The following is a 23,623-nucleotide window of genomic DNA, read 5'->3' as shown; positions in this document are numbered from 1 at the left end:
CCTTGTATTCCAGGAACAAAGTGTACCAACTGCTTGTCTTTTAAATAAATTATGGAATTTGATTTGCTAGTATTTTGTTTCAGGAGTTGTGAATTTTAAGACAGATTTAACCTTGTTTTATTTGGTTATCAGGGTAATTTTGCTGTCATAAAATAAGTTTGGGCCTTTGTTTCTAATTTTTAAAATTTGGTTCTATTTTATGGTTCTACAAAAATTAATGCTGTTCTTATTTTCCTGAATATAAGAACATAGGTAATATTTTATGTCTAATAATCATATTATAGAGATGTTTTGGGTTTTGTTTTAGTAGCCTTTTGGTGTTCTTTATGTTCATTCAAGTTATCAGACTATTCATATGTGTAGTTATTTTTGAGTGCTAAATAGTATATATGAAAACATAGTACTCTTCAAGGAAGATTTATGATTACATCTGGAAGAAAGCTGGATTCCCAAGTCATCTCAGATTATATTAAATCAGCTTCAGGGATGGCGATACCGTAAGTCCCCGACTTATGAACATTCAAGTTGTGAACTTCCATAAATATGAGTGGAGCTGTCATTACAAACATTTGTCAATGTGAACAAATCACAGAAGTGGCTTACATGCCAGACATTGTTGCAGTTGTGCTGCTGTGTGCTTGTGCTTACTGTACAGTGCAATAGTGTACAGTAGTACAGTGCTCACTCAGAGCCTGGGATGTCCAGAAGCAAGAGGAAAAGCAGTGGTGATGTGGAGGGGACTACTAGGAAGCACAAAGCAATAAACACAGAAACAAAAGTGAAAATAATTGAGAGATTCAAACAAGGTGAAAAGATGTTAGATGTTGTTTGTTCTTATGAACCATTCAACCATTGGCACAATTGTAAAGAAGGACAAGATCATGGAACATGTGAAGTTTTTTTTATGCTTAACCTTGTATATTTTTGTCAAAAGTGTAATAAGACTCACATTGTCAGACTTACAAATGAAGTCGACTTAGGAATGTTCTCAGGGACAGAACTTATTTGTAAGTCAGAGAGAGACTCACTGTAATGTTAAATCAAGCCTTGGCCCTTCTAAGGGTAGTCTATTTCTGTTACTCTTTAATCAGAATAAAAGGAGAGTACACATATGACCTCTAAAGGATCATCTGCTAAATTCACAGTTGACTTCATAGCAGACACAGTGGAAGCCAGGAGACAATAGAATACTTTTTAATTATAATTTTTTATTTACATAGCTAATACTGGAGTCATAGTGGAAATTCTTGTTAGTGCTGCACCTCTTCAAAATTCTGTCTAGTTTCTTAGCCTCTGAATCTTCCAGCATTGTAAATGCTGACTGGGAGAAACAAACCCAAATGCCAGATTCAGTTCTCTAGGATTTTTTGAAGATTTCCAGGTCCCTCATTCCTCACTGGGGTACTTTCAAGTACCTTTTTCTTTTGTTTAGTTTTTCACTTGTCTTTATCAGAAGCTGAACTCCTCCTGAGCCTTTTCTTTGTAGTGTGCAATCTTATACTGAAATTCATCATTTGGTCTTCTCAAACAGAAGCATAATTCTTATCTGTAGCCTAATAACTGTAGTATCTGAAGTACTTGTGGGAATTGATCAACTTTGTTTTGGTTCTTGTTCTTGTCTTTTTGTGTACCTGGTTATCCACATAGTATCTGGAAGAAAGATTTCCCAGTACGTTAGAGCCTATAGTAATGTTGTCTTTCTTCAGAGAAAATACATGTTTGCATCTTTGAGACACTTCAGACCTAGAAATCCAGGCCCCCAAAACACTCTGCTCAGTGATTCAGCTTCCTCTTCTGGATTTGCCAAGTAATCCACCAGGAAAACTTAGCCAGCTTTGTCTGGATTTGTATGTTCTCTTGCACCCTGATGCAGTAATTCCTTTCTACTGTGTGTGCTCTTAAGAGCCTCTGACACTTTGAGTTTTTGCAAAAGTGCTAGTCTGAATTACTTGGTCTATTTTTTTTTTTCTGGAAATCTTCATATAACATTTCAGAAGCAGTCATTACTGTTATGTTCTCCAACCTTATTAATAAAACATTTATGACCGATAGTGTGAGAATAGTGAAAACACTGCAGACTTGGTCTCTTAACCTGCATTTGAGTCATGAGTCCATTATTACTGCTAATTTCTGGGTTTCTCAGTGGTCTTTTCCTTAATTCTATATATACTACCTACCTCTGAGAGTAGTTGTAAAGTTACAGGTGTATATAAAGTTCCTAACCATAACCGTTTCATACAAGTGCTTCCATATGAGAGTTATCTTCATGCGTACCCCTTTTTCCACACCTACCCCATAATATTTGTCTTGCTCAAAGTTTGAATTTTTGCCTCCTTTTTTATTTCAGGTGATTCTAGTCACAAGATCCCTATTTCAAACTTTGAATTTGGACATGACCAAGCAACTGTGTTACAAAATCTTTATAGATTTATTCATCCAAACCCTGGGAACTGGCCACCTGTCTATTGCAAGGTAATTTTCAGTTGACAAGTTCTTAATTTTAAGATAGCCATTTAGATACAAGAAGATCCACAAAAGATGCAGTAATTCCTTACTACTGATACTGATTTAATACAATGATACTGATTGCAAAGAGTTTGCAAAGATACTGATAGCAAAGAGTTTCTGCCTGTGTATTGGCTTTTGAGTCAAAACATTCATTCTGAATTTTTTTTCAGTGTAACTGGCGTCACGTCTTTTCCTTTAAATGCCTGTGATTTTGGAGGGTTTTGAAGTCTACAAAAGCTGAACGTATTTCAGTTTGGGTAGATAGATATTTTAGTTCATCCTTCTGAAATATCTGCAATATTTTTTGACCCTGAAGAATGGATGCTCCATTCTGTAGACTTTTCATTCTGCATATGATTATCTTTTATTCAAAACTAACTTTGTAGTAATCCCTTGCTCCTCTTTTTTTTGTAATATTTATAGAAGGCTATCTTACTTATTTTCTATAAATTCATCTAGAGTAGGAGTCAGAGAATTGGGTTTTAACCTCACTACTCATTAGTAGTATAACCAGGAGCAGGTTTCCTTTTTCCTGAACATTGGTTTCTTTATTCACCTACTGTTTCACTTGCTTTTCAGAAAGTGTGCTAACATTATAGATACCAGTTAATAATAGCTGTAGTCTCTTCTATTGTATGCCACTCTTGTTTAATGGCTTTGATTTAGTTGTCACAAACTCTTCAGCCTCTCTGTCCTGCACCTCCTCCCTACACCCATTTGGAGGAACATTAATTAATTAATTGACATTAATTAACGTGATTAATTAAAAATAACTCAAAGTAGAAGAATACAAGTAATTTTTTTTTCTTCTTCAGTCTGACGATAGAGCCAGAGTCAACTGGTGTTTGAAGCGTATGGCAAGGGCATCAGGTAAGTAAATCTCTGAGTCTCTGCAGAAGTATAATATTTGTTTCCATTTTGATATAAATGTTCCAAGTACCCTAATTCACTAATTGTATGTGTTTTTCTGTTTATTAATGCAAGAAATCAGGCAAGATATAGAACTTCTCACTGTAGAGGACCTTGTAGTAGGGATTTACCAGGAAAAATTTCTCAAGGAGCCTTCTAAGACCTGGGTCCGAAGCCTCCTAGATGTGGCCATGTGGGATTATTCTAGCAACACAAGGTACTGGTAGTGATTTTTGTAATACAAAGACTTCGACTTCTTTCTGAAATGTATTTTGTTAAAACCCCTATATTTTGTGAGAAAATGTGGTGGTACTAGTTGTCTTTGCCTTTTCATGCAGTATTTGCCTATGAAACCTTGGAAGTTACTGTACTTTTTTAAATATAAGATTTTATTGGTTGTGAGCTACATTGCTAATTTGTGTGCCATTAAAAAATAACAGCCAAATAAACTATCTTTACTATCACCTAGAATTTCTAATCTCAGATTAATGAAGTTACAAAAATAGTAAAAAGTGTATCATTCTCCCAAATTCCTTACTAAATATTTTAATACATTGTTTTTATAATTTTCTCTGTATATATACCTTTTAAGCCCCTTGAGAGTAAGTTGCCTTTATCATGTAGCTTTGTATCTGAATGCTAAAATATAGATTTCATAAGAGTAAGAACATTTATATATAACTATTGTATAGTCATCAAAATCAGGACATTGCCATTGATACAATACTGTAATCAGAAGACCATGTTCATATTTTAAAGCTAGTTGTTTCAATAATGTCTTCTGCAGCAAAAAAAAATTAATATGAAACATCAATCCAGGATCATATGTTTCACTTGGTTTTCATGTCTCTTTGTACTACTATAATCTAGAACATTACCTCAGTCAAACTTTGACTTTCATGTTCTTGGTATTTTTTTGAAGAGTACAGTCTAGGTACTTTATAGAAGGTTCCTCAATTTGACTTGGTCTGTATTTCCTTGTGGTTAAAGTTTGGAGCAGGAAAGCCACAAATATGATGCTGTCCTTTCAGGTGTGTCTCATCTGGAGGCACACATGGTATCAATTACTGATGGTGATAACTTCAGTCACTTGCCTGAGATAGTGTCTGTCAGACTTATCCATTGAAAAGTAATTATTTTGTGCCTTATTAATAAATGTCCGGTGAGGAAATATTGCGAGATCAGCTACTGTACTCCTCAGATTTTTTTTGTTGTTGTTTTTCTTCCGGTACCAGGAATCAAACTCATGACCTTGCACTTGCCAGGCAGGCGTTTTGCCACTGAGCTAAATACCCAGCCCCTGCTCCTCAAATTTTTATATAGTAGTTTTAGCAGCCATTGATGATTTAATCTGAATCAGTTACTACTATGTTAGTGAAATAGTGATTTTTTTCCTAATTTGATTGTTCCTTCTGGTTATATTGGGACTCCATGAAAAAGAACTTCCCTCTTTTACCCGTTTTTTTCATTTACTTACGTGAGTGTAGACTCAAATAACTATTTATTCAGTGGCTTAGAATAACTGATTTTTTTGCCAAATGATTCCACTTAAGAATGTGGAAGTTTCCTCAGTGGTTTCTGTGTCCTTTTGATGTTGCTGCATCTATTGAGCCCTTCTTTGCTTTCTGCACATTATATTCTACACTCATCTGTTTTTCTGTCCTCAAGCTTTGAATCAGCCATTTCTCCAATGATCTGTGGTTCTTTTTAGTGGAGGAGAGTAGTATTTAGGAGATAGGATCTGGGTGGTAGGTGTGCACATTCCTTACCAGGGTCATTGATTATCGGTCTCTTTAGTGGAGAGGACTAGGAAATGGACAGACCACTACATACACATTTTGTGTACCTGAGTTTCTTGATTTCTCTTTATATATGTCTGTTTTGCCATTAGTTGGTACTGAGCCTGCAGTCCCAATTCAGTACCATCCAGTTCTCTAGTTTTCTCCTTTTTTATTTTTGTATTTCCTGCATTTCACTATTTCTCTACTTGTTTGTCCAATTCCAGAATACAATGAAAGTAATTTCAGAATTCAGTAGTACCACTATTGAACAAAAAACATATGGCAGTTCAGGGTTTATTTAATCTTGTTTTTAAGTCTGAGAGTATAAAAGTGAAATAATTGGTTCAGAAGTTATTTCGTTTTTTTTTTCTTCCCTCAGTATAGTTAAATTACTTTTTTGAAATATACTTAAGTTCATTGCTTGATTATATTCCATGTTTTCCCCCAGTTTGTTGATATAACTGTCTTTTGAATGTATGAAGTGTTACTGTTGTTCAGACAAAAAATATTTTCAAAAGTGTCATAAAAATGTAGTTGTGAATATATTAGATTTATAAATTAACTTAGGTAGGTACTGCTGAAACCTTTATAATGAATTGTATCCAAGGACAAAGGATGTCTTTCTGTTGTTCAAATCTACTTTTGTGTGTTTTGTATATATTTAAAGCATTTTTTTGAGATGGGGTCTTGCTGTGTTGCCCAGCTATCAAAATCATGGGTGTAAGCAGTCCTCCTACTTAGGCCTCCCACATAGCTGGACAACAGGCCTGCACCACCATGACTGACTTTATTTTTAACAAGTTTTTTTCATTTTCATTCTCAACCAGGTGTTAAATACAAGTCTTTTAAATGTACAGATTAAATGTACTGGTAGAAAGGCCTTTCTGGTTTTGTTTCTTTCTGTAAATTCTTTTTGCATTATAACTAAAGGATGTTGTTTATAATAGCAACTTGATGGAAGTTACTAGTGATTGGCGATGTTTTGCTTAGTATAGTATATAATTTTTGTGACTTTTTTGGGCACATGAGCATACGTATTCTTTATTTTTAACTATATAATATATCTCCATATGTGAGTTAATTAGCTTATGCAGGGAAAAGGTTTATTTTGGCTCATGGTTTAGGAGAATTCAGTCCATGATTAGTTGCTCATGTTACTGTTAGGCCTGTATGGAGGTGGCAGATCATGGTGGGAGCGTGTGGTGAAACAAAACTCCTGACCTCAATCTTGGGAAGCTAAAGAGAAAAAGAAAAGTTTCACCACTTCCCAATAAGCATCAAGTGGGGACCAGGCCATTAGCTGTATAGGCCTTTGAGGGAGAGATGTTTCCCCAGTTATGTTTGGGGGAAAGATGTTTCAGCAGTTACATTGCTTAAATTTGCTTATCTTTCAAGATGCATTTTGTCCTGTTGAACTACCTTGTATTGAGAATGAAGTTTTAAAATCTTGTTTTTATGTCTACTTGTACCTCCGGTAGTTTTAAGATGGTTGCTGAGTTATTTGGTTCTTGTACATAAAATGTTTGCTGAACTTTGGTATAGTAAGTTGATGAGAGACTTACAGGAATAGTATTTTCTATTTTCTTAAATGTTTAAGGCTTTTGATGGTTGCATTTCATTTGCGTGAACTTCTCAAAAATATAAACCTATATTCTGTCTTTTGTGAAATTTGGTCAGTTGGTTCTCTTGGTCTGTATTTTTGCCTGTAGTTATTAGGTCTTTTTGCTTAGCAATCTTAATTTTTTTTAATCTTTAAAGTCTAATAGTTTTGCTAGAATATTTCTCTGAGCTTATTACTGTAGGTCTACTCTGAGATGTTATGTATACATCTCATTTTGATATACAGAATCAGGCTTTATTGTTGAAGATTTTTATTATAGTTTAATGTTAGGTGTGTTTCACCATTTAATTTTGTTTCTAAATTTAAGGTGTATCCAAAATATATATGTTTGATAATCATTTTTATTGTGGCTACTTTCTCTGATACTTTGTACTCTTTAATCATTTGTTTTCATGATAATTTTGTGATTTCTTAAGCTTTTCATACTAACTTTTCAAATGAACCTATTTTTGGGGCAGTTTATGACTTAGTAATTTTTCTTGTGTGATTTTTATGTTTTTAATTTTGGAGTTTCGTATTACGAGTGTTTCTATGTCCTCACATTCTTGTTTGAGGACATTTAATTCAGTGTGGAAATGTTATGTTAGAATTCTGTTTTCTTTCACTTTTTGGGAGGTGAAAGTGGTAGGAAATTACCATCTGAAGCCTTTTCTCATTTTCTGTTTTCTTTATACGGAAGCTTTCTGTAAGTGAAAATGTGCTGTTCGCGTTTCTTGGGTAGAGCTGTGATGTGGAGAGGTTTGAGTCTTTGTTCAAGAGCTCCCTCTCCTGTTGGTGTAGCCGCGGATAGGTTCATTAGGGTATGGTTTCGGGGTGTGGGGGTGTAGGCCCTTCCATTGTTTTCTTTTGTCCTGCAGGAGCCTTCATATGTCACCTTCTTGCTTTTTTTTTTCCCCCACCCAGTTTCTAAAGGGTTCTTCTCACTCCTCTCCCCTCAGCACAGGCATTTCCCTGTGGTCATTGCTCAGATCTCCCAAGATTCTGTTTCAGTATTTATGTAGAGTGGGCGTTCCCTTTATGGTGATAATTTTAATTTAATCTTTGGCTGTCTCTTTCCTTTCTCTTCCCCACAGTTTTTTTCCTGGATTCTACAATCCTTGTAAAGGCAGAATGAAGGACTGAGAATTTGCTTCACTGGAATTAAAAAAATTTCTTTTTTCTTGTTTTCTTGTAGGTAGTTGAGTTTTATAGTGTTGTGTCTTCTAGTTATGCCATAAGTGTGGATTTTGTCTACTGTCTTTTAGTTCTTTTGTTCTTGTTAATCTGGACATTTTGTGGGTAAGGTGTTGGGGTATTTGGATTTATATAATCTATCACCTGAACTGCTAAAGCATAGTGCTAAAATTTCACATTCCGAATCATTTGGCATCAATGTTTTTATATATTATTATCTGCTGTGCCACAGAGAGAGCTGATATAGCCCCATTTCTTAAAGAGAATTCCACTATTATCTCTGGGATTTTCTTCCAAACCACTGACACCCTTCAAGCTTTGATGCTGGCTTTTCCTTAATCTCATGGGAAGAAGCGAACAGAAAATTTTCAGAGACAAAACTCACATGTCCTCCAATAATCTTTATTTTTTTTTTTTTTTTTTTTTTTTTTTTTTGGTTTTGGTTTTTCTCCGGTACCAGGAACCGAACTCACGACCTTGCGCATGCCAGGCAGGCGCTTTTGCCACTGAGCTAAATCCCCAGCCCCTCCAATAATCTTTAAATGGGTTTGTTAATTAAAATGTTACAGTACTGCAGTTGTCTAGATAGAAGCAAGACTGGTAACATATTTATTTGCTTAGGCCCTGGCAACTGTTTCCAGACTTTCTAGTAGAATATCTTTTGATTGTAAAGTGAATTCCAATTCCAGTAAGATTTGAAAAACATGTTTAGTCATTGAAGATATACACTGTTAAGTTCAGTAGAGTAACTATATCCTGCAGCAAGACTAGAGTCACTTTGCTGTAAGACATCTTTTGAATCAGTCATGGTGCCACATGTCTGTAATCCTAGCTAAGAGGCTGACGTATGTGGATCAGGACTTGAACCCAGCTCTAGCAACTTAGAGACTTAGTGAGATTCTGTCTCAAAACAAAAAATGAAAAAAAAAAAAAAAAAAAAAAGAGCTCAGGGCAAAGGCCCCAGGTTCAATCCCCCATACTATAAAAACATTCTTTGAAGCCTGTGACATGGGGTTTTGTTAAAGAGGAATCAGTTACTCAGTATTTAGACACTTTAATAAGGAAATGATTTGGATAGGACAGAGCTACTTCCTACTATAATGAGATTCCTTCCAATACATAATACTTTACAAAGGAGTTTACATTGTAGTGAACTATAGAAACTGGTTAGAATCTGTTCATGTAAGCCACTAAGACTCACCTCAAACACTGCTCTCAAATACCTTCCAAAAGACTTAGTTTATAATAAATGTTGTCTTCAGCTGTAAACGAAACAGGTAGATAAATACAGTTAGACTCTTAAGAGAGCCAACTCTTAGTAACTGTCAGGAGTTATTTTGGAGACTAGGGTATTTAAAATTTAATCTCTCATTTTCCTTATGCTTCTTGTCACTGTCATTGGATTCACTCTGTCTTCCTAATAACTGAAATAATGTAGCCTTTATTTAACCAACAAATATTTATTGAGCATCTCTTTTGTGCCAAGCATTTCTGCTAACGAACAATTAACGTGGTCCCTGCCTTTGTGAAGCTGTCAGTTAAGGAGGAAAGAGACATCAGTAAATAATTTAAAATGCTAATTTTAGCTTGTGATAAATACTATAAAGGAAATCAACAAGCTAGTCTAACAGAGAAGTGTGTAGAAAGATAGACTCCAAAATTATCAAAGACTTTTTTTTAAAGATGGAACCTTAAAGTTGAGAACTGAAACAGGAGACAGATTATGTGAGGAGGGCCCGGAAACACAAGGCATTGTTAGCCAGAGGATGAAATTTTATCAAGCAGGGAAGTGTGGTATATGAGGTTTCTAAAAGCTCTGAGTTTTTAATGAGTGTTTTAGAAGGTGGCAAGAAATGAAGTGTGGAGCCTATGATTGTTACACAACCAAGAACACAAACCAAGTTCTTACTGACTTGGCCTGGGGTGGGGACAGAAGTGGAAAGGAATAGGTAAGATTTCAGATGGGCGAAAATCATTAGACCCAGCAGCTGGACCCGTAGAGATGGAAAAAAATGATGACAAAAGATGACTGGGTAGCTGGAGAGAGGAGCAAAGGTAGACTGTTTGGAGACACTGGTGAGGCAGTAAGAGGTGATCGCTACAGTATAGATGATGTTACCTAGGCCAGAGGCATGGGGGAAAGAGGAATCAGTATAAACCCCTTACAAATTTTGACATTTTAAAATGGTCAGAGGCGCACTTGTTGAGCTTTTAGTAGCTCTCCCTTATAATTGTTATAATGTGCAAATTGTCATAGCTGTCATCAGTGTTAATGAGAGTTGGTAAGAATAGGAGAAAAACTGAGATCCTAGATGCCATAGCTGCAAATCTGCTGAGGCACTTGACATTTCAGGGCTGTTAATAGGCTTTTGTTCCATGGACCAGCTCATGCTTTGAGGTTGTGATTGGTGGTATTTTTTTGTGGTCTTTTTTCATTTTGCAGATTTCTTTGAATGTCTGTACTTGGTTATGCTTATATTTAGAAATGAGGCATTAAAGCCACGTAAGTACTTTATCTTTTTTTCTGTGGGGATTAACAACTGATCAGGCTTTGCTGAAGGGAAAGTAGGTAAGGGAGCTTGATGATAGATTGGTTGGAGGCGGAATTCTAATTGCCAGAATGTGGAGGGCTTTGCTTGAAAGCACCAGTAACCATTCTTCTGCTAATTCTAAAAAAAGCAGTCAGTTGACTCCTTTGCTTAGAGTCAGAGAAGACTCTTTTTCATACAAAAGTTCTGTCTCAAGTCTGTCCTCTGTCTCTAGGTAGGGACATGTCCTCAAGCTCAGTGCCTTTCTGGAGTTCTCATAGGCAGAGCTCCTTTTGTAGCCTCATCTTTGTGCAGTGTTTGAGATGAGTCTTACTGGCTTACATGAACAGATTCTAACCAGTTCACTATAATGTAAACTCCTTTGTAAAGTCTTATGTATTGGAATCCCATTACAGTATGAGGTAGATCTATCCTATCCAAATCATTTCCTTATTAAAGTGCCTAAATATTGAGTAACAGATTCCTCTTTAACAAAACCCCATGTCACTGGCTTCAGAGAATGTTTTTGTAGTACTGGGATTGACCCAGGGGCCTCTGGGATAAGATGGAATCTCAGTGTCTCAATTTGCATTTCTCTAATGGCCAGTGATGTTGAGCATTTCTTTATGTATTGATTGGCCATTTGTACTATTACTTCTGTGAAGTATCTATTCATTTCACTTGCCCATTTTTTGATTGGGTCTTCTTTTTGTGGAGTCTAGCTTTTGGAGTTCTTTATATATTCTAGATGTTAATCTTCAGGAATAACTGGCACTTTTTTTCTCATTTTGTAGGTTATTTTTTTCCCTCTTCTTTTTTTTTTTTGGTGTGAAGAAGTTTTTAATTTGATATGATCCCATTTATTGATTCTCAGTAGTATTTCCTGTGCAAATAGGGTTCTGATCAGAAAGTCTTCGGCTCCACCTATGATTTTAAGAGTTTTGCCTGTCTTATCTTCCAGCAGGTATTTCTGTTTTAACATTTAGTTATGTGGTCCCTTCTGACTTTAGTTTAGTATCTAGTGAGAGATATAGGTCTACATGCAATCTTCTGCATGTGGATTGCCAGTTTTCCCAAGAATGGTTATTAAAGAGGCTATGTTTACTCCAGTGTAAGTTTTTGGCCTCATAGTTTGAATGTTTGGAGTTGTTTCTCTATATTATGTTCCATTGATCATCATGTCCCTTTTTGTGCCAGCACCAAGCTGTGCGTGTGTGTGTGTGTGTGTGTGTGTGTGTGTGTGTTTAATCACAGTAGCTTTGTAATATAACAAGCCTCGGATTATGGTACTTCCCACTTTGCTCTTGTCACCTCGGGTTGCTTTTCCCTATTGTGGGTTTCTTCTATTTCTATATAAATTTTAGGGTTGTTTTCTCCAATTCTGTGAAGAATGATGTTGATATTTTTATTGAGATTGCATTAAATCTGTATATCAATTTGGGAAGTATGACTATTTTGAGTATATTGGTTCTTCCTATGCATGAACAGGGGATATCTTTCCATTTATGATGTCCACTTTGATTTCCGTTTTCAGAGTTCTGTAGTTGTAATTGTAGAAGTCTTTCACTTCCTTGGGTTAATTCCTAATTATTTAAATTTTGGGGGCTGTTATGAGTGGTATTTTTTTCCTAATTGGTTTTCAGTGGGTTCATTATTTGCATACAGGAATGCTATTGATTTTTGTGTGTTGATTTTGTGTCTTGCTACATTACTGAATTTCATTGCTAATTGTAAGAATCTTTTGGTGGATTTTTTGGGTCTTTGATGTAGAGGATCATGTCATCTGCAAATAATGATAATTTTATTTCTTATTTTCCAATACATAACGTTTTCATTTTTTTCTTGCCTACTGCTCTCACTAATGTCTCAAGCACTATTTTGAACAGAAATGATAACAGTAGGTGACTTGTTCCTGGTTGTAGAGGGAAAGCTTTCAGTTTCTCCCCATTTAATATGATGTTGAGAGTAGATTTGTCATAAATGACTCTGTCAGATATAGATAAGGTTGTTCTATACCTCTTTTCTTCAGCATGGATGTTTGGTATTTTCAAAAGCTTTTTTATGCATCTGTTCAGATGATCATATGATTTTTGTTCTGCTTCTGTTTATGTCATGTATTATAGTGTATTGATTTGCATAAGTTTAAACATCTTTGCATTGCTAAGATGAAGACTTCTTGGTCATGATGTATGGTTTTTTTTTGATGATTTGTTCTATTCTGTTTCCCAGTATCTTACTGAGGATTTTTGCATGTATATTAATGAGATTGGTCTTTTTCTAGGACATCCTTGAGAATTTTTTGGAGTGCTAGGTTGGTGGTCATGAATTTCTTTGAGTGCTCTTTATTGTGAAAATATCTCATTTCCCTATCATTTTTGAAAGATAGTTTTCCAGGATATATCAGCCTGGGTTGGAAATTGTTTTCTTCTAAGGCTTGAACACTTCACTCCAAGTTCTTTTGTTGGAGTTCCAGGATTTTGACTGTGATGTGTCATGAAGTTCTTTGCTGATTGTGGCTATTTGGGGGTTCTATATGTGTCACTTATCTATATATTAAATACTTTTTCTTGTATCAGTAAACAGGTGTTTAAAGGCCTTTTGTGTGTCTTCCGATTTTTCACGAATTCAATTAATCTTTTTTTTTTGCCTCATCTAATAGCTGTTGGGTCCACTTTTCATATTCTCTTGTTGTTTTTAAGGTATCTTTAATTAATTATTCACTGACAGCTGCCCCATTTTCTAGTTCTGACACTGTGTCCTCACATTGATCACTTCTGTTGCCCACACATGCATTAGAATTTTTAAACTCCCAAATTTCTATTTGGAGCCTTTTTATAGACTCTTAATTCTTTTCTGCTAATGTTTTGCATCATTTATTTAGCTCAGCTAGCTTTTTATTAGTGTCTTCAGTAGATTGGCTGATCATTTAATTGGCCCAGTGTCTTACTACTTAATATCATCTGTGAACTTGCCAAATGCCTTATGTTTTGTTTTCTCCCTTGATAGTCATCTCAAATAATTCAAGTGTGTATCTTTTGGTTTCCTCTCCTCTGATGCTTCCTGGATCAGCTCTATGAAATGTTCCACAATTTTAAAATTTTTCCTCCATGGAAGCATCTTTCTGTTTTTTCCTTTATTGTAGATATCCACCATTTTTATTGTTTGTCATTTTTGTAGGATCTCAGGAGTGAGAGTAAGGAAATCTATGCATGCATTTATTTCACCATTTTGAATCAGATGCCCCAGCAATACTTTTATTAAGAGATACAGTTTTTTTATTTTTTAATATAATACAAGTAGATACTAGTAAAATAGAAAAAGCACTCCTCTTCTATGAAAAAACAAAATTTCTTTCTTTTTTTTTGGTACCAGGAGTCAAACTCAGGACCTTGCACTTGCCAGGCAGGTGCTTGTGTCACTAAGCTATATCCCTAGCCCCGAAAACAAAATTTCATAACAAAATAATAAGAGAATAACAGTAGCTAATATACTAGGTATCATACTCTTAAAAGAATGGCCAAAATGTTACACAGGAGAGAAGATAAAGTTTTCTACTTTTGTATTACTTTAGGCTATATCTAGTTTTCTTCTTCCAATTTAATGAGCTTTTCATGTCCAACAAAAATTTGAGCAGCTCTTGTACATAAGGCATTAGCCTAGGTCTAGTGGGCAGTGTTGGAAGGAGTGACGTGATCATCCTTGCCTTCAGTCTCCTGCCTGATATGAGCAGTAAGACATGTGAAGACCCTAGAATAATGTACAGATTCTTAGTGGCTCCCACCAGACTTTGAAAAGATGATAGATGAAATGAAAGAGAAATCACTTCAGTGTAAAGGTTTAAAAACTATGAAGTATTTTATAAGAAGTAAATAGATGGATAAAATTTGTATGAGCAAATATTGGGGTTGAGAGGACAACTCTTTCCAGTAAGTTTGTGTGAACAGTAACCCCAGAATGAAAGCATAGAGTGTTGTTAAAAATCAGTGAATTTGACTAGTGCATATATATAGCTATAAAATGATGGTGGTTCTAAAGGCAGGATTATCTTTGGAAAGAAGGAATCTTAACCTTGAAATAAGGCAGGAGACTACAGGAACTTTTTGAGGTGGAAATGAAGAGTGTAAAGGCCTTTCCTCTTGATACTCACTCACATTTAAATGAGGTGTAGTCTTGGAACCTTTGGGAATAAGCTATGGATGCACCTGTGGCCTAAGGTTAGAAAGTTGGAGAGGATTTTAGTATAAAAGCACATCTGAGAGTTTACATTTATGTTACAGTTGGGGCTAGAGTTGAGGCTGCAAAGTAAATATTAATAGCTTAACAAAATGCACAAAACAGTTCTGATTTTCTACCTATAGGGTGAACTTTACTATAAAAATATATTTCAGGGGGATTAGAACAGTGCCAGCAAATAGTGTGGACTTGGTTTCTTGAATGAGTTCATGTTACCCTTAGTCACTAGTGTGCCTCTAGAATGTCCTTTTTATTTCAAAGTAAAATCTAACTATTATGACTATGTGTAGTTTGTAAAGTATCATGAATTTGTATGGAGAGAGCAATAATAATTTTTTGTTAATCTTTGGGTATTAAATTAGAAACTTTGACTAATAGTGTCAGTTTTTGTTAAATGATTTCAACTAGGCAAGTTAGAAATATCACATATAAAAACCCTTAAGCAGTGCCACTTTAGTAAGGATAGTAAAACCTATTTTTAAATGCAGGTGCAAGTGGCATGAAGAAAATGATATTCTCTTCTGTGCTTTAGCTGTTTGCAAGAAGATTGCGTAAGTTGGGAAAAGGAATTTCTTTCTAGCGTTGTACTCTGTTAAATTCTTCCCTGCCTGTTTTGCTTGCTATTGTTTTGGCAGCTGGCACTTTCCTTACTACACATTCTATTATAAAACAAAGGTGATTTTTATTTCATGTTACTTTTATTCTTCTCTTAACATCACTACTTACCTGAACAGTTGGGGTGAATCTTCAGAAGCACTTACTGAAATTTTTCCTTCTTGGACTCCTGTAGGAAAATGAAATTCCCTGCTGTCACTGACATGTTCACAATGGGACTGTAATTCATGTCTCACTGCCAGGGGTCTCTGAACCATGGAGCAGCATAGGACAGTCCCAAAGGTGGTACAGGCCGCCTGATTCCACAGTCATGCACACACCAGTGGTTCGAGCTGGCAGGACCATATTAAGGACAATTTCTCTTGTGAAAGTGCCTCCCAAACATACACCTTTTTTTTTTTTTTTTTTTTTCATTTTATAGTAAAAAGGACTTGGGAGTCCCAGATTTCTAGGTGCTCTAGTGGCCCCTTTGCACAGTGTGTGATTCTTGGTTCTAAAGATTAACTGTTGGTAATTGTAGTTTTAGTTCTGCTTTTGCCCTCTGCTTGCTTTAAACATTTGAAAATCATGGTGATCTTTACACTCATTCCCATTTCTTTTAACCTGGAGTTTTATTCTTCTTACTGTTAATCAGAGATTGGTTACCAGTAATAACTTGTCTTATAATGCAAATTATAACTTGTCTTATGATGCTACCTCTTCCTCTCTCTTCTCTGAATCTCTGTATTTCTTTTCTTCCCAATTTAGAACAGTACTTCTCAGATGCTTTGTTAGAAATTTTAAAATAATGAATGCTTTTTGAATGAACTGATGAGATACTTAGGGTGAACTTTCTCTTATTTCTTTTGAAAGGTACTGCATCAGCAATTCACTGGCCACTCTCTTTGGAATCCAGCTCACAGGAGCTCACGTACCACTTCAGGACTATGAGGCCAGCAATAGTGTGACACCCAAAATGGTTGTATTGGATGCAGGGCGTTACCAGGTAAGAAGCCTCAGTTATCAGCAAAATACTAGCTATCTTCAATTTCTTCTTTGGAAACTCTCTTTCCCTCCTTGTTTCTAACTTGTCTTAGTTACTTTTCTCTTGTTGCTGAGACAAAATACCTGACACCTAAAATTAAGGAAAGAAAGGTTTATTTAGCTTCAATTTGTGGAGGTTTTAGTCCATACTTGGCAGGCTCCAAGGCATAGTGGCTCATGGCAGAGGCAGTAGTTCATGGTGGTGGAAAACAGCAAAAGCAGCAAGACCAAAAGGGAAGAGGAGCAAGCAGCCTCTTTCCCTCCCTTATATTGTGTGCAAACTACCCACCCCAGGGTGGGTGTAGCATTCATTCCCATAATTGCAGCGTTGGACCATGGATCAATCATAAACTCTAGAAGCCCACCCATGGCTGCATGAGGCTTTGGGGAAACGTCCAGACACAAACCATAATATCACTGAACCTTGGCTGTTTTCTAAGAATACTACTTTTCTGTTTGCCCTTCCAAATGGTGACATCTTATTCTTCCTCATTTGTCATAGACCTATATTTGAAGTAGTTGTCCTTCATTTTGGCTTCCAGACTTTTTCTTCTCCCTAAAATTCTCAGTCTTTGAATCTCATACCATCCAGGCTGTTGTATCTTATAACTGCTCTTAGGAGTCAGTAGACACATAAATTTGTCGTCCTTATGAACTGCACTGACCTTGGAGAACAGTTTTCCCCTCAGAGTGCTTTAATTTTCCCCATAGATGACTCTTTGGATGACTTTCAGTTCCTTGACTTCCCTCTTCGGGTGTCTTCCACCATAGAAAAGTTCCCACTCTGTGGTTATGTCCTAGACCCCAGTGGTACTTTCTCCATAGTTGCAGTTTCAGATGTCCTTCTTTATCATTACCACCATGTTCCTTTTGTGTGTGTGTGTTTTATTTTGAAGAGAAAACAAACAAAAAATAACAACAAAGACAAGAACAAAACAAAATGAAAACGATGTAGGATTTCAAAACAAGATGGTAGCAATTAACAATGGTTATTACATTACATATTGTTATCTTCAGTGAAGTTGCTGAGATTACCAGCTGTAAGAATGCAAGAGTGATCAAACAATTGAAAAGAATAAAAAGTAATTTAAGAAAATTAGAAATGATACAGAGCTTCACTAAACAAGATGGTAGGAATTCAACAATGGTTGTTATATTGCACATTGTTGTCTTTAAATTAGTTGTTCCGATTACCAGATATAAGCATGCAAAATTGGTCAAGAAAAAAAATTTAAGCATTAACTGTTCCTTTCAATAAACCAATAGACATCAGCAGTACAATTATCCCAGCTATCCTTGTATATACGTACATGCAATTTCCCTTCCTTCTTTTTTTTCTCCTTTCTCTCATCCACCACCATGTTCCTTAGTACTCCACTGCCAATACTTTTTTGACCTCTTCTGGAACCTGCAGTTTATGTCTCACTGTTTTACACCTTGATAGGGTCCAAAGATGCAGCCTTCGGTTGTTTTTTTCACCACCCCTATCCCATCTCCTCCCTCATCTCTATCCTTCCCAACTTAGATTGCTTAGTCTGTCATTGCTATTGTGCTGTACTCATTGTCAACTCCATTGGCCCTTTTTCCTTCTCACACTTGGAAACTAACTCTGATTAAATCTAACTCTTCAGCGATTCAGCTCCTATACCTGTGAAGCTAAGTGAGACTGGAAAGGTACCACCATGCTAACTAGTTTTACTGAATTTTTATCACAACTAACGTAAGTGGACCATTGATGTTCCCTGGTAGTTATTTATGTTTCTAGTCTGCTTAACACATTCCCACTACCTTGAACCACCAGGGGTACATGAATGACTGTCCCATTCTGCCCAATGGGACAGTCGTGTGTGTACCACCGCGGATTCAAGCAGCCTGGCAGCAAGATAGACAAATTAGGCCCTGTCATGAATGTCTTAATTTGTCATTCCCATACAGTTATTTCTTCCATTTTTCCCTTCAGTTTCCATTACCTTTTTTCTTAACTGCTTCCACTAATACTAATGCCTTGTACTTCTCTGAGAAAACAGAATCAGCCAGGAAAGATTGTTCTTGTATTCCTGCCTAACTTGCCTGCATCTATCATATCTGTCCTCTGTTTTTACTCTTGTTTTACTGAATGAATTATCCGTATTTCTATTTAAAACCACTCTATATATTAGATCTCATTGTCTTATTAATTGAGGACATTACTGTAGGAATTTTTCGTACTATTTTTTAATTTTAAAATTTTTACTAGTATGTTTATAATACATAATGATCACACTCATTGTGGGAAGTTGATACATGTACTTAACACATCTTAATTCTTTTTACTTCCTCTTTCTCTCCCCATGTTCACCCATCTCTCAGTTCCCTTCCCACTTGAGAAAGCTCTGTCTCCGTCTAATACGATCTTTCTTTTATTTTGTTCTTTTATTTATACTTTGTTTCACTTATAAGAAACTATGTGATATTTAAGCTATATGTTTGATTGATTTCACTTTAACATTTTGGTCTGAGAGTATATCCATTTTCCTATTTATGACTTAAATTTCTTAAATCATTATGTTTTCCCCCTGTTCTGAAACATTCTTGTTAGCAAACATGCGATAATCTCATCTTCTAAAAAAGTCAGACTCTCTCCTGATTCTCTCATCCCATTTGCAGCAAAAGAAGATCAGACATTTGAAAAGTATTTGGGTATGTGTTTGCATTTTGAAAAAAGTAATTTGAGGTTGATTTAGACGATCTAGTAACTAATAAGAAATATTTTTCCCCTGGTGTTTTTCTGTTGCTTTACAGAATCAAAGGGTTGAGAATCCGGGGTCCCCTCATTTCAGCTGTTCTAATCAGGAACAAAGATCAAACACATCCCCTGGTAAGTATCTTAAATTTTATAGAATACTCTTTGCAGAACTTGGGCCCTTAAAACTTACTGAAATCCCAGAGTATGGTGCTTAAACATATATTTCTATATTAGGTTCAGAAACTTACTGAATTGGGCGTGTTATTTGGGTGTATATGTTTTCATGTCACTTTGAATATAACTTACTTTCTTAGACTTTTGTTGAAGACACTTAGAAGAATGTCTTCTTGTAGCTATAGTTTTATAGCTTTGATGCGGTGATACCTTTTAGGAGATGAGAAATGCTAGTGACATCAAATTTCAAGTGGTTTCTGAAGAACTTCAATTAGGATTTCCTACCCTAAAAACAAAAAATTTTGTTCAGCTTTTGCCTTTCTTAAAAATCTCTGTATTTATGATCCTTTAAATTATGCCTTAATGAGAGGCCTATGGTAGGATAAAAGTCAGTTAACTGAGGCATCTCTTTATAATAATGTTGCAAAATTACATATTACTTTCATTATATTTTCAATACCCTAGGTGATTACCCACCTGGGGTGAAAATTCCAGGCCAAAACAGCCGTGTTCGAGGAAGAGGGATAACCCGTTTACTAGAGAGCCTCTCCAATTCCTCCAGCAGTATTCACAAATTCTCCAAATAATTGATAATTCCTTACCCTACAATAAAGGTATTGAGTATCTGCTGTCAATGGTTGTAAAATAATATGAGCCCATTTATTTCCATTGTGAAACAGGGACCTTATACTAAAGACCTACAGGTTATTTGTATTGCATATAACTAAGAAAATTAGCCTTCAACAAAATTAAATTTTTGGTACTTAAAGAGACATTTGAAATAAGCTTACTTTGGCAAAAGAAGTCATTTGACAGATAAGATGCCAAAAGGAGGAAAGATGATGCAATTTATCCCAGATCACATGACTAGTTAGTGACTAAATTCCAGGTCCATGGGACCACAAAACTTTTTACCTATACCAAGCAGATGTCATACTGAGCCAGGTATTCACTCTGTGACTGATCTCACCTGGCTCACTGCTCTTAACTAGGGTACTAGGATCAGACACAACCCAAGAGAAGGAAAACAGATTTTTATTTGAAACCACAAGCCAAGACCACACATTGTCAGTGACAGAGAGTGTACAAATTCAGGTCTGTCTGATGTGAGACCTTGGTCCCTCTGATTATAATCATTTCTTGTCAGTCATGTAACTTTGAAGGGAAAGGTCTGCCTTAATGTACATGCTTTTCCTAGTTGTACTTTCTATCTAGATGCTCCCTAAGAGCCTCGTGTTGCTCGTAGATGGGGCTTTTGGAAGGTGGTTGAGTTATGGTAGGCATTTGTAGATAGTTAAGGTAGTTAAGGTAGGCATTTGTGCCGCTGAGCTATATCCCTGGCCCAAAACAGGTTTCAAGACAGTGCTGCGGCTAAGTTGCTTTCCAGGAGGTGAGGCCTGCTTAGAGTGGTCACTGGGAGCGTGTCCTAGAAGACTGTTAGCTGCCTCTCAGCTCCTCCCCTCTCTCTGTGTCCTGGCTGCCATGACTTGAGCAGCTTTCCTGTGCAAGTCCTTTCCACCATGCCTTCCTGTCCTTAAAGCTTGCCAGCTGTGGACTAAAAATATGAGCCAAAATAAATCTCTCCTCCTGCCTCCCCCTCTGTCTCCTTTCCCTCCCTCCCTTCCTTTCTTCCCTCTTCCTTCCTATAAAATTTTGTGAAATCCTTATCACTCTGAAGGAGGAGACACCTCCATTTTATAGACAAGGAAAAAAAGAATTTAGGTCATTTAGCTAATGAGTGAAGGAATTGTTATTTTCAGCCAGATATTTCTGAATCCAAAGACCATTTTGTAACACACTACAGTGTCTTCTGGCTCCCTTTGGTCTATTTCCAATACCAGATCTTCAAACAAAAAAATTGATAGACTATAAATTTATCTAAGGATTTATTGTAAGAGAAAAGCTGGTCTTTCACTCCAGAGATAATAAAAATTCCCAAACCATGTAATTAATACAATGGATTGAACTTACAATCTTCACACTGAGCTATATACCTAGCCCTTTGGGTCTTTTAAAATTATTTTTTGTCTTGAGGCAGGACTAAGTTATCCAGACTGTACTTTTGAACTTGTGATCCTGCTCCCTCAGTCTCCTGAGTAGCTGAGATTATAAATATGTGCCACTATACCTGGATTTTCTTTGTATTTTTGACATCAGGTTCATCTGCTCTGATTGGGGTACTATCTTTGTACATTTCTACCATGGCAAACGGAAGTCAAATTGTCCTTCAAGAAGACTAAATGATTTATTGGGACACTCATAGGTTACCTGGTTGATAGTGATTTCTGGTCCTTCTAGATCAATCATACAGTGGCTAAAATCAAATCCAGGGAGTGTGCTAAGACAATACTATATTACTGCTTTTAGTTATAGACATTTGGATTTATGACTTATACCTCAGCTTCAAAGTGCACATGTTACTATATGAGAGGCTGTTCAGTAAATGTTAGAATAAATAGTTACTGTTTGAAGTAACTATTTATTCTAATAGTTTCAAAGGATACCAGAGTTTCAGAGCAGCTTTGTAATGTAAAGGGAAAAGAGGCTAACTTTCCTATGGACTCCATTCCCACTCCTCTCCAAAAAGGTAAAGTTAGTGGTTAGTTTTATTTCTTCAGTGAATATTTTTGAGAATCTGTTAAATACTGTTTTAAAAAACACTAAAGTGAATAAAGATAGGGCTTCTGACCTTGAGGAACTTACAGTTTAACAGAGATAAATAATTGTGTGCATTATTTAAAGTGGTTTTAAACATGAAGAGAGACATATAGAGATCCTTAGAATAGAATCAAGAATCCAGAAATAAACCCATATATTGATTTTCTACAAGGATTCCCCCATTCAGTGAGGGAAAGACTAGTCTTTTCCATAAATGGTGCTGGAACAACTGGGTGGCCCCATAAAAATGGCTGGACTTAGTATGGTTTAAACTATGGTTCCTTTCCAATTCATGTTGAAACTGAACTCCAAATGCAATGGTTGTATTAAGAGGTGTGGCTTGGGGAGGTTATGAAGTCTTTAGGGCATTGCCATCTTTAATGGGATTAACACCTTTTCTAAAAGAGCTCAAAGCTGAAGAGAGTGCTCTCTTGCCCTTCTGTCTGTTTCACCACATGAAAACACAGCATTCTTCTCCTTTGGAGGCAGAGAGCAGTCCTGCCAATACCTTGATCTTGGACATCATAATCCCCAGAACTGTAAGAGAGAGGTTTCTGTTTTGCATAATTATTCAGTCTCAGATACTACGTTATTATAGCACAAGTGAATTAAGACAGTTCCCTGCATCACACTATACATAAAATTTAAGTCAAACGGATCAAAGACCTAAACGTAAGATGTAAAACTATAACACTCTTAGAAAAAAAATTTAAGTGTAAATCCTCATGTTCTTAGATGAGGCTGCAGTCTGTTACTATTTAGATTGAGAATGTTCCCCAAAGCATCGTGTGCTCAGAGGCAGGGTTTTTAAGTGAATGTGCTGTTAGGAGGTGGGTCTGATCAAAGAGGGCATCACTGGAGGCATGAGCTGGAAGAGTTTCTCTCTCTTCCCAGCTCTTCCTTTGCTTACTGCTTCCTGGCTACCATGATTCGAGCAGCTTTCCTCTCCTATGCCAGTCTGCCGTTCTGTGCCATCTTGGAGCTGTTCCATGTGAGCTCAAATAAATCTCTTCCTTTATGTTGTTGGTATTGGATATTGTGTCTCGGGGATGAGAAGGTAGCTAAGACAGTTACTTAATACACCAAAAACATAAACAACCAAAGAACAAAATAGATAGTGGATGTTGTAGCTAGTAGTTGCAAAAGAAACAGATTTAATGCAGGCCACAGAAATTTATAAGATTAGCTGACAATATCTACCCAGAGTCAGACTTAGAAGAGTGCAAGAGCTTTGTCCTTGAGCTAGAGATACAAAGAATCCAGCCAAAGGCCTGGAGCTCATGGCATTGTCTTGTGCAAGTCCGTATCAGGATGCCGAGAAATCTGCACTGGAAGACTAAAGAGTCTGTGCTAAGGACCAGTGCTGGAGGCTAGAGACTCTGTGCTGGCAGGCCCAAAGGCTTGTGCTGGAAGCTGAAGGATCTGCACCTAAAGGCAAGACATGATGCTGTAGGCAAAGGCAAAGACTAAAGTTCCTCCAAAGAGATCAGCAGCCATCCTTGGCAAAGGTGAATGCTGGAGCTCAGCCTAAGACTGAAGCCCCCCAAAGAGAAGCAGCCAGAGGGAGTCTTCTAAGGCAAATCACCCAAAATCCTTCCCTCCCATTTTCTTTTTGTACCATTCCAACAACAGGTCTCCTTAGGTGGGTCTTGCACATGCAGAACCATTCCGACTC

General features: G+C 36.5%; 1 protein-coding gene across 3 annotated transcripts in view; it reads left to right on the top strand.

Moving 5' to 3' along the window:
* The window catches only part of Mael (maelstrom spermatogenic transposon silencer), a 31,837-nt gene extending 11,912 nt beyond the window's left edge, over positions 1-19,925 (top strand). For 2 of the 3 annotated variants that reach the window (XM_013521362.1, XM_005398236.1), the window contains exons 6-12: positions 2,348-2,472; positions 3,324-3,378; positions 3,493-3,634; positions 15,242-15,304; positions 16,221-16,353; positions 19,173-19,248; positions 19,756-19,925. In XM_013521362.1, coding sequence (XP_013376816.1) covers positions 2,348-2,472; positions 3,324-3,378; positions 3,493-3,634; positions 15,242-15,304; positions 16,221-16,353; positions 19,173-19,248; positions 19,756-19,877 — 716 coding nt within the window. In that variant the 3' untranslated portion in view covers positions 19,878-19,925. The remainder of the gene's footprint in view (positions 1-2,347; positions 2,473-3,323; positions 3,379-3,492; positions 3,635-15,241; positions 15,305-16,220; positions 16,354-19,172; positions 19,249-19,755) is intronic. The other variant, XM_013521361.1, reaches the window with a different exon arrangement.
* Positions 19,926-23,623: the final 3,698 nt, after the last annotated feature.

This window comes from Chinchilla lanigera, unplaced genomic scaffold (assembly GCF_000276665.1).
Source record: "Chinchilla lanigera isolate Chin_1 unplaced genomic scaffold, ChiLan1.0 scaffold00061, whole genome shotgun sequence".
NCBI classification, from domain to species: Eukaryota; Metazoa; Chordata; class Mammalia; order Rodentia; family Chinchillidae; genus Chinchilla; species Chinchilla lanigera.
Note: the sequence above shows the minus strand (reverse complement) of the source record. Positions and strands in the feature narration are given on the sequence as shown.